This window comes from Bombus fervidus, chromosome 15 (assembly GCF_041682495.2).
Source record: "Bombus fervidus isolate BK054 chromosome 15, iyBomFerv1, whole genome shotgun sequence".
In the NCBI taxonomy this organism is placed as follows: Eukaryota; Metazoa; Arthropoda; class Insecta; order Hymenoptera; family Apidae; genus Bombus; species Bombus fervidus.
In genome coordinates, this window is record NC_091531.1 from 4,244,410 (window position 1) to 4,255,263 (window position 10,854).

The 10,854-nt window shown below is 30.0% G+C and overlaps 4 protein-coding genes across 7 annotated transcripts in view; 3 read left to right on the forward strand and 1 right to left on the reverse strand.

Annotated features, from left to right (window-relative positions):
• Nucleotides 1–10,854, forward strand: part of LOC139995056 (regucalcin-like) — a 28,991-nt gene that overhangs the window by 12,921 nt on the left and 5,216 nt on the right. The window lies entirely within an intron of this gene.
• On the forward strand, nucleotides 134–1,587 carry LOC139995066 (protein MANBAL). Of its 4 annotated transcripts, none has more exons than XM_072018217.1 (3): nucleotides 134–208; nucleotides 1,045–1,227; nucleotides 1,298–1,587. In XM_072018217.1, the coding sequence occupies exons 2-3, from the start codon at nucleotides 1,054–1,056 to the stop codon at nucleotides 1,394–1,396; spliced, it is 273 nt and encodes a 90-aa protein (XP_071874318.1). In that variant the 5' UTR covers nucleotides 134–208; nucleotides 1,045–1,053; the 3' UTR covers nucleotides 1,397–1,587. The 4 variants fall into 4 exon arrangements, with proteins under 4 accessions (XP_071874318.1, XP_071874316.1, XP_071874319.1 ...); XM_072018215.1 differs by lacking the exon at nucleotides 134–208 and adding an exon at nucleotides 250–386; XM_072018218.1 differs by lacking the exon at nucleotides 134–208 and adding an exon at nucleotides 356–374.
• Nucleotides 2,477–6,338, forward strand: Omd (integrator complex subunit 5 omd). The gene is made up of 11 exons (XM_072018142.1): nucleotides 2,477–2,963; nucleotides 3,047–3,176; nucleotides 3,238–3,647; nucleotides 3,752–3,887; nucleotides 3,946–4,615; nucleotides 4,678–4,925; nucleotides 4,998–5,203; nucleotides 5,275–5,421; nucleotides 5,497–5,637; nucleotides 5,719–5,979; nucleotides 6,058–6,338. The coding sequence occupies exons 1-11, from the start codon at nucleotides 2,742–2,744 to the stop codon at nucleotides 6,268–6,270; spliced, it is 2,784 nt and encodes a 927-aa protein (XP_071874243.1). The 5' UTR covers nucleotides 2,477–2,741; the 3' UTR covers nucleotides 6,271–6,338.
• Nucleotides 7,544–10,132, reverse strand: Sec61alpha (SEC61 translocon subunit alpha). The gene is made up of 8 exons (XM_072018176.1): nucleotides 9,965–10,132; nucleotides 9,699–9,766; nucleotides 9,432–9,497; nucleotides 9,142–9,352; nucleotides 8,805–9,062; nucleotides 8,559–8,725; nucleotides 8,099–8,488; nucleotides 7,544–8,017 (listed from the first exon to the last, which is right to left on the reverse strand). The coding sequence occupies exons 1-8, from the start codon at nucleotides 9,969–9,971 to the stop codon at nucleotides 7,754–7,756; spliced, it is 1,431 nt and encodes a 476-aa protein (XP_071874277.1). The 5' UTR covers nucleotides 9,972–10,132; the 3' UTR covers nucleotides 7,544–7,753.

Here is a 10,854-nt window from a genome sequence, read left to right on the forward strand (position 1 = left end):
GAAGACGAAGAATATACTTATCTTTCGTCGCGTTAGATTTCAGATGTTAATATCATATGTTACTGGTAGCTGGCGCCTAAATCGAATCGTCAGTTTAGAATGACATCTGGTTTGAAATATATGAATAAACTTTCTGCTGCCAACTTCAAGTAAAATAAGTAAGCATATACTTATTTTATGTTCGTCTCTTTTCCTTCGTCAAAAAAAAGTAAATAAAAATTACAAAATTTACTACGTGTCGTTTATAATAAAACATCGTTGTGTTAATAGATGAATTAACGTTTGATTATTTCGCTCAACTGTTTTTAAATGTCAGTTATACCTCAATATCTTGATGAAAGTCAATTGACATTTAAATAATTATTGACATAAACGTCAGTGAGAAAGTTGGTAGTATTTGTCAAGCTTGCATGCTATGAAAATTTTACGATCGCTATATTGCTTAGATTATTGATTTCTAAGTATTTGCTATATTTTAGAAAAATAGTACTTACCCATATTTCACAATTAAAAATATTTTTAATTTAGTAATAGTGTAAATAGTATAAATACAGTGTCCCACGAAAGTTTTCTAATACTTATTGCAGGAAATTTTTATGACTATATGCGCATTATATGAAAATATCACAATTTCGTTAATACTATAATGAGACACAACTACATATCGTGATCATAATAGTAAAATTTGATACCATTTCGAAAATATATACAGGAGTTAATGACGTTTATTGCAAACATATACTTAGTAAAAAATTGAAAGATCTGTTTCAAATTTTGTCAGTATAATCACGATAGTTGTGTTTTGTTACAGTGCTAATGAAATTTTAAAATGCTTTGTAAAATATACATACATAAAAAGTTTGTAAGAGTGTTCAAATACTTTTATGAGCCACTGTAAATTGAAAGTAGACTAGGTTTATGGAATATCGGTTGTACTAATTTAATAGTATTAATCTTTTATGTGTTCCTAAAAAAAATTGTTGAAGAATAAAAATTAATTTCTTAGATTAAAGGAATTGAGATAATCATCCCTTTTTTTTTTAGTATCTGGAAATGGCAGACACTGATCCACAATTAAAAGAACTTTTATTCCCAGCAGAAGAGACTTTATTTGAACAATTTTTAAGGTTTGGATTATATATTAGTGCATTATACCAAATTATATGTCTATTGGCAATACTAGTGGTTTTTCAAAGGGGCCCTTCCGATGGTATAGCTGCTTTAAAGGTATTGCATATATGTCTTATGATTAATTTAATTGACTTACAGATATTCTCAAGTTATGAATTAATAACAGGATGATCCAAGCGACGTAGAGTGTTCAGAAAATAGTCCTCAAGTAACCCCAAGGAGACCTCATAGACCACGAAAACAAGAAAAAAAAAAAAGACGCTGAATTGCTTCTTTACCTGTACAAAGAAAAACATTATTGAATCATTTTTATATTTCTTAGGAAAACTACATTTATATATTATTATTTGTACAATTCTAATGAAGTATTGTATGCTAAATGTATCGATTACATTTTGACTATTTAAGAAATATTTAAAAATATGAATGAAATAAAATTGTTTTTACAAAAACATACTTTAATTGTCAATCATTTCATATTTGTATAAATTATTATATATTATTATATCATATATGATATTAATATAAATTTGTATTTATACTTTTAAGAAATTTTGATATTGTAAAAACAACGTATTTAAATAATATTTTTGCGTGAATACATTTATTTATTATCGTATAACTATTGTTAGTGAAAAAAATACAGATGAAAAATAAATCCCAAAAAGATGTAATCTGAATACCTGCAGGAGACGCTAATAGCTTATAAAATAATTTATAATTATACGGGGTGATTCACGTAACAAACCATAATTTCTTTTTTGCCGAAATTAGAACAAGATCTTAGAGGAAAAAGATGAACTACATATACACGAATGCTTTTTCACAAATGCAATAATAGATGTGCATTTTACTACACATTGCGATATTTTTTTAAAATAGGAACATTTATTTTTTATTATATACAACATAGATCGAATCGTTCACTTTACTCGCTCACTAAACTTAAAAAGTGTTAGGATAACATGATTGAAAATTGATTAGTATAAAAAATATTTTATCTTTAATTTTGTAGAATTTATCATATCAAAACCAAAAGAGATATAACGTAGTAAAGCTTGTATTTATGCTTTTTTGTCTTTCATATGATAAATTCTATAAAAATAACTTTATATTTAATAACATACTTACATTTCACATTTTTTCATATTAATACACATATCACATACTATAATTGACTATAACTGATTCTCAATGTTTTAAATATTTTACTGAATAAATGTTCTCTTTATCAAAATTTAAAATTTCGATTAAAAAATCGATCTTTCTATATACCAATGTTGATCAAAACAAAGTGCGCAACCTACAGGCAACAAGTAACAACTCTATTTAAAGGGAGTGACGAAGAAGTTATGTCGTTGTATCTTATGCTTTAGCGTAATAGGTTATTCTATTTTTGCATTTATTTAGATTTATACTTTTTAACTTTAAGAATGTAAATAATAGTAACAATAAAAGTATAAAAATGGTTTTCATAAACATAGTAATTGTCAAGCTTTACTGGAATTAATTGGTTCTAACATTATGCTTTAACCCTAAAAATATGAAAAAGTAAATATGATCATATTTCCCAAATTATATCTTCCGCTTCATTAAGAAAGTAATACAAGATGTTGCATTCAACGGGAGTATTGTCACCACAAGACATTTTGGCAGAAGTTAGAAAATTTATTTCCGGAGCTGTTCGGCCGACTCATAGTACGAGCACGCTTGATGTAACGCGAACAGCTTTGACTTTACTTCGAAATGTACCTGCTGCAAGAGATGCAGTACTTGAATATTTCTGCAATGTATTTTTCATTGCAGTTACCAAATATGTTCGTCAGCTCGAAGTAAGTTTAGTAATTGTGCAATGATTGCACAAAATGCATGATACAGTTAAAGATGTCTATTAAATTATATCTCATTTTTCTAGACAAATCAAAACTTAGCAATATGCGAGGAATCTATAATAGCAGAAATCCACAATGTTTTAAGTAGCTTTATTAATGGCAATCCAGAAGCATGGGCACCAATTATCTCAGCATGGTCACTAGAATTATTAGGTATGCAATCATTAAATTGTTTGAAGTCAGATTGTTAGAAATAATGTTAATTTTATTACAGGTAAACTTTCTTCAGAATATGCAAAACGTGGAAACTTACCTGCAAATGCTGGAATTAATGATTTCCTTCAACAATGGATGTCTTGTTGTGCTACCCGTACTTTAATTGATATCACTGCTCAATGTCTTCAATGTCTTATGCATTCAGATACAGGATCTTGTATTAAAGCACTACTAGATACTAGTGTATTACATAGTCCTCATTTTGATTGGGTAGTAGCTCATGTTGGAAGTTGTTTCCCAAATACAGTTATTACCAGAGTATTATCGTGTGGTTTAAAAGATTTTTGTGCAATGGACCATGAACATAATGTTAAAGATCCAAAATTGAATTCAGTAGTTGGAATTCTGGGTCATTTGGCTGGTAGTCACTTTCAAGATATTACAGCAGCATTGTTAGACTTATTCAAGGTAAAAACTCTTCTACATACTATAATGTTAACTAATGCTTCTTCTCAAAATACATTTAATAATAATATTAGTAATAATAATAACAATAACAATAATACCTTCAGTGGAGTCTGCAGGAAGATGTAAATATCGATGAGGATACAAAGAATCAAAAATTGGCTACTGTTCCATTTCTTTTAAATCTGGCTTCTCTTTCGCAAACTCTTTTAAAAGCAATAACTAGTGATGTATTACAAACATGTAAGTAGATGTATCTAACGTTATAGAGATAAAGTATAATTTATTTGTTTTATTGTAGTAAAGCCAGATATAATCCCGCAGTTAGCTTTATTTGCCTCAGACTGGTGCAAATACTTTGATAACCAACCTGAAGCCCTGATAGATCTAACTGTTCATCTGATATTAGGATGTGAACAAGGAGCATCTCAGCTAATAAATATTTTACTAGATGCAAGTTTAAATACAAGTAATGTTGGGTATCACAGTGTTAACGCTGCTCAAAGTGTAAAAAGCGTATGTTCTGAGATACTAGAGTTGGTATTGCAAGAGATAGATCTACTTTTGAGGACGCATGGACCACAATCTGCAAATATTGCCTTATTAAATTCAGTCAAACAAGAATTTCCAGTAATATTACCATTACTTTTGAATCAAAATCCACTGCGAGTTCAAACAGCTATCAGGCTGCTATGTTTTCTTGGAAGTCAAAATCCTAATATGTTAATATCTGCAGCATCATATATGTTAATCAAAGCTGTAACTACTTTCCATCTTGCCGCTCTGATTCGGCTTGTTTCTAATAACATTGTATTATTTTCCTCTAATAACTCTGAAACAGAAAATGTATTAGCCAACTACAGTTACTTTACACAAGTAGTTGAACAAGCACTTAGAGAAATAAACTACAAAAATGTTATAGAAAAACAAGAAACAAGACAACTCTTTCAAAATCTTACAATATTGCTAAAGTAAGTACATTAAGGTAGTTGTGTTATACTTTTTATACATTTGTATAACTTTACTTTAATAGGTGGGAGAAGTATAACAAGGCAGTAGTACTCCGGTCAAAAATGATAACTCAAGCTATAAAATCCAATCTGCACCAAATCTCCACTCTGTTAACAAAAACAACTGACTTTGATTTGGCTAATGATATTGCTAAAATGTTAGATTTATTTAGTATGCCTGAAAAAGATAATTTTTCCCCAAATGTAGAACTCACTTTGAAATTAACGAGAGCTGTGATACAGTATTTCTTTTTATGCATAACGGAAGATGGTAGGTATTCAGTTAGTCTCTTTTTTTATCAAAAACTTATAAATAAAATTTCAATAAAGTTCTAAATTTTAGATATCACACGAAAACAACAGGGTGTGAAGATCGTTTGTCATTTATTAAAAGATTTAACTTTTTATTCACCATGTGCTCGAGTTTTAGCTCTAAGAGAAATTCTGGGACATAGTATCAATAATAATCCTGCAAAATATTTTGGTGCGAAAGAAAAATTTGAACCAGTGTTTGAGGAAACGTTACTTTTGCATCAAAACCACAAACAGGTAATGGTTTTATAAAATATTTAAAAATTAATAACTGCTTTTGAGAATTATATGAATCTTATTCTACTTAGGTTACAAGTACAATGTTAGCTCAGAAACATTCTTCAGTGTTTCATGCTGGAGTAATTGGACATGGTCCTCGGAGACCGCCACCAGAAAATAATATCGATAAAGAAATTATTTCTCTCAATAAAATATTGCTGATTGATGTAATAAAGGTAAAATTTCCAAAAATATAATACAATTATTCGATAAAATTATTAAATAATTTATTCAATGCCTAAATTCAATAGGCATGTTGTAGTAATCGTGAATCGGAACGATATCCTGTGAACCTAGATGCTTTGACAATGGTCAGTTTATTGTTAGTTGAGCTAGTTTCACCGGATGTTATGTATAATGGATTACCATGGCCTGATGAAGAATTTACAAAGGTATCATATTAATAATTTTGAAGTATTATGATTGTAATCCTAACAGATGACTTTAATATAATGTTTCAATTGTTATATTAGGTTACTATAGAAAGAGATTTACAAATCCATCGAACATTCAAGGATGTCCCATTATTATGGTCATTATTAGAACTGACAGCTTGGTACAGACCAGCCTTAGCTTACTGCTCAGTTCTATTGAGAGGTATTGCTGCCACAGTTATGGCTAACTGGAATATAGAAGAAGGTATTTTACTCGTGAGTGTTATGGCACTTGGTCAGTTATTACCACCTCCATTAGCAAGTATAAGGGATGTTCTGCCAGTTTTAGAACCGCATCAGGTAGGTTTCTATGATTAAATAATAACCTCATACACATACACAATATTTGAAATTAAAATAAAACATATCTTATTGTAGATAAATACTATAATGAAAGAATGTGTATGGGCTTACATGCGTGAAAATGTTCCATCACCTGCTCTTTTTACACGTAGCGAGGGAGCTAACATAGCTTGGCGAGACACGGACACTTCTACTCCAAATTCACGGTTTACAGAAACACTTCGTTTAGTTTTGTTATCCAATATTCATACATTGGGTCCACTTTATGCTGCTCTTTTCTTACAATAAAAATAAATAGTTAAATTTTCTACCATATGTACATATTTTTGTGAATAAAATGATATAAATCTAAGAAATTAATGTTATATTAAGAAGATATTTAGAATAAGTATTAACACATCCTTTAAATTTACATTTTTGTAAAAAATATTTCTAGATTATTTTATTAAATTACATTTGTAGAACAACTTCTCAATTAATATTGCATTAATATAGTTTATATTTATTTAAACTGATATTGTGGATTAATGTCTAAACATTGGGTTCGCCATTCACTATCCTCGAAGTGTATAACAATAAATACATTTTTAATCATGTTTTCACAACAACTCTATGTATAAAATAAAAGGTACCATTTGTATTATATAAAATAGGAATTTTTTAAGTTTACTAATATCTGAATACAACTAAATAATATACAGTATAATACGATATACAAATACAATGCAGATAACTTATAAATAATTTTCTCCAATTTCATCTAATTATGTCGAATGAATATTACTTTCATTCACTCAAATGTAGTTCGCTACTTTCAAATAATAGTAAAAAGAGAAATTAATACAGGTCAGATTAAAAAGGAAAACAAAACAAATAATAAATTTTAATTTTTATAAAAGCATATTCAACTAAATACATACAAGAAAGAAATGTTACTTTGCTTTGTATCATTATTAATATAGGAATGATGATATCTATAATGAGCGAACACTGTACGAATTAATTGGTTGTACGAATACCCTAGGTGGGTGTCTCGTCCTGACGAAATGATTATACATTATGCAATGATTCGATTCGCATAAACGTCACGATCTTAATCGCGCGCTTTGAGAGAGTCTTTTACATAACCCCGTTTTATTCGGAGCATAAAACACTAGTAAAAAATGCTGAAAATATTTAATCACTTTCTTCCTATGTACACTGCTCGTTGTCTGGAAGATATAACATCTTGTGTGTAAATCCAGAACATTCAAACTACACCGAATGCCTGTATTTACATTCGAGCATTTTACATTTTACACGTTCGAGTGCAAACTTCTACGCTTTGTCAACGTGTTACATTATTCAAAATTCCATTTGATATAGATTGACACAGTGTAGAATTACTATTTATGTTTCACATATAAAAGGAGGTATTATTTTTCATGATGTACAAATAAACAATATTAATTGTAAAATCTATAGATGGTAGTCGCGAAACTGATACATGCTTGCGAGCAACTGATACTTAAATATTTTTGAGTATGCTACAATCATATGTAAAAAATAAAAGAAAAAACTATTACGTAATATATACGTGTATTTATATATGTGATCTTCTCAACGGCAAACAAAGAATAAAAATGTGTGATTTGATTCATGTTGAAGACCTTCCATTACTCTATCAAGTAATTAACAGTATTTGACGTCAAATGGACTTACTTTACAATAAATTATTATTCAGTTCTTCAGAATTAAAAAAGTTCACTTTTAAAGTCTATGTAAATTGAGTTTAGAAAAGTAGTGTACTCATGCCACCCATTTCACTTTGTTCTTTAACGAAGATCTCAAAGTACTGGTATATGATTGTGACGGCGAGTAAAATACCAGTACCTGAACCGATTGCACCAAGGAAATCAGCCAGTACAGACAGAGCACCGATACACAATCCACCAAATGCCGCCGCGGTCGGAATATATCTATTCAATTCATGAATCATAGAATTGTCTCTATGGCCTCTCATTACCATCTGTTGTTCTTTTAATTGTTTTGCGACCTGTAGAATAATTTTAGGTTCGATTAAAATACAATATTTATTAAAAACATAAAGAATGAAAATAATATAATAAATTCTTACGGCTTTTGCTGAGCTGCCAGAAACCTCGATCCACGTTTTCGAAAAGAAAGCACAAGAACCAAGCATAAAGAGAATATAAAGAATAGCATGAATGGGATCCTGAAGTATGTGTCCCACAGATTCTGGTGGTGACAAATAATAACATAATCCTCCAACGGGGTAAGATCGCGCTGGACCACCACCGCCAATGTCGGACCATACTCCCAACAAATTCACGATAATATTTCCTTGAAATTTGACTGCCAACATTTGTGAAATAACATATAAATTTGACACCAATGCAGATTGGAGAATGATAGGGATATTGCTTGTATAAAACAATTTAATAGGGTAGCTGCTGTATTGTCCTCTGTATCTGGCAGATTTAATTGGCAAATCAACACGGAATCCCTAGGAATAAATACATAATTAGAATTTTAATTGATATTTTTTTAAATTAAAAATAATTTTACTCTATTACCTGGAAGTAAATTACAATAGCAAATACTAGGATTGTAGCAAGTAAGTTCATAAGATTAGGAAGGTTTTGTCTGTAGAACGCCTCGCGGAGAGCTCGAACTTTGTCTTGTCTTGTAGCAAGTAAATGAAACAATGCGATTACTGCGCCCTCGAATTCTGTGCCACGTCCTAATGACAATGAAATAAAGACATTGTCATAGTTACAATATTCAAGAATATCAATAGAAAAATGAAAATAAGATCATACCAGTATTAACAGTAGCTGGAGAAAATGCTTTCCATACAATTGTTTCACAAATATTTGTAGCAATAAAAAGAGAGATTCCACTTCCTAATCCATATCCTTTTTGGAGCAATTCATCCAATAATAAAACAATTAATCCAGCAACGAATAACTGAATAATAATTAATAAACAAACACCAGCTCCAATTTCTGTTGGATCACCATACATTCCAGTCATTACATATACAATAGCTTGACCAACAGTGATAACCATTCCAAATACTGTAAAAAGTAAAAATTAGATTGCATGTTACAACTTAAAGGCATACAATATTTTGAAGGTTCATTGTGCTTTTCTTACATTTTTGAGCACCATTGAAGAGAGCTCTATCTTTTGGAGTATCACCAACTTCAATTATTTTCGTACCACTCAACAGTTGCATAATCAGACCAGATGTAACAATGGGAGAGATTCCCAATTCCATAAGAGTTCCTCTATTTGATGCAAGTATAACTCGAATCCAATAGAAGGGATCTGCACTGTCCGAAGACATAATTCCAAATAGAGGAATCTGGAAAGACAGAAAATATTTTGTTAAATACAAAAATTTCATTGAATAGACACAATGCTTATTACAAAGTAACTCTTACCTGACAACATACTAAGAAAATAAACAAGGTAATCGCAGTCCATAATACCTTCTCTCGAAATTGAATCTGTAAAAATGTTTGATCTCTTAAATTACTGTTTAAAGCATAAAGAAGCTAAAAACATTTAAAAGAAAATATTTAAATGAAGCTGAATTTGATTAATACATCAATAAAGAAACTTTTTTAAAATATCATAAATAAAATTAATTTTAAGCGACTGAAATACACTATATAATGTGGTACAAAAATAAATTGACATAGACTTACTTTACGTTCCGGCTTCTCTATTTCCGGGAGTATACTGCAAAACGGCTTTATCACCTCTAGAAATTTGACTGAAAAACATACGGTGGAAAGTTAATTCTCACGTTAACAAAATACCAAACTAGAAACTGAAATATTAAAAGTTCAACGAAGCGAACAATATGTTGTACGAAAAATGAAATTAAGAGGTTACGGTTATCGTTAATCACAGCGACTGTAATCCTAAATAAAAGATTTTCTGAATTTCTGACTGGAAACAGTGTACTTACATCCCATTTTCAATCCGAGATGTAACTATTCTAAAGGATCACGATGCTACGACACTTTCCACTTACTCTATGATCAACAATGCCGCGAAGACACTAAATTAAAGTAAGAATCCGAGCAAACTCGGCTGCGTATGCTCGATTGGCAAAGCGTAGCGAGTCGTGGCTCCCTTCGTCGACACGTATCAATATGCTATTGTCACGTGACCTGATGATGTTGGCCGGCACGAGTCAGAAATTCTTGGAAATGATGTTAGATGGCGCTATAATTATGTTAAATGACACGTGCGCATTGTCAAATGTTTTTTTTTTAATTTCTTTAATTTAACATGTTCTTTGTATACTTCTTGGATGCAAACTGATAAATAATTTTTCAATAAACGTATAACATCAATACAGATATAGAAAGTAAATTAAAAATCATAATACTTTGACAAATATTTTTTACAAAAATTATTTTTTAACATAGTGCATTTTCTTATCTAAAAGTTGTATAACTTTGTCTTATTGTATATTTTTAAACTTTCGTCGGAGATTTTTAAATTCTTAAAGTGCCTTCAAGATATTCATAACAGAGCAACGAGAAAGAATTTTCAAAAAAATAAGATCCGATTACTCTTTGTAACAGAATGTTACGTCAAACTGTAATCTTTACAGAATTGATTCTCGTTGATGAACAACTCTTGAATTTTGGTGTCATAAAGCCTGGTATTCTGTTTATTAAAGTACCTATTAAGATGAAAATAGGCTACGTCTCCTACCAGAACAGCATTAGAAAGATGGAGCATTGATTCTGAAAATAAAATTCAATTATTTTACTTGTTACTTCGTTATAAATTTTTCCATTATAAATTTTCAGAAAACAGAAATATGATTAATTAATGACCTATCGT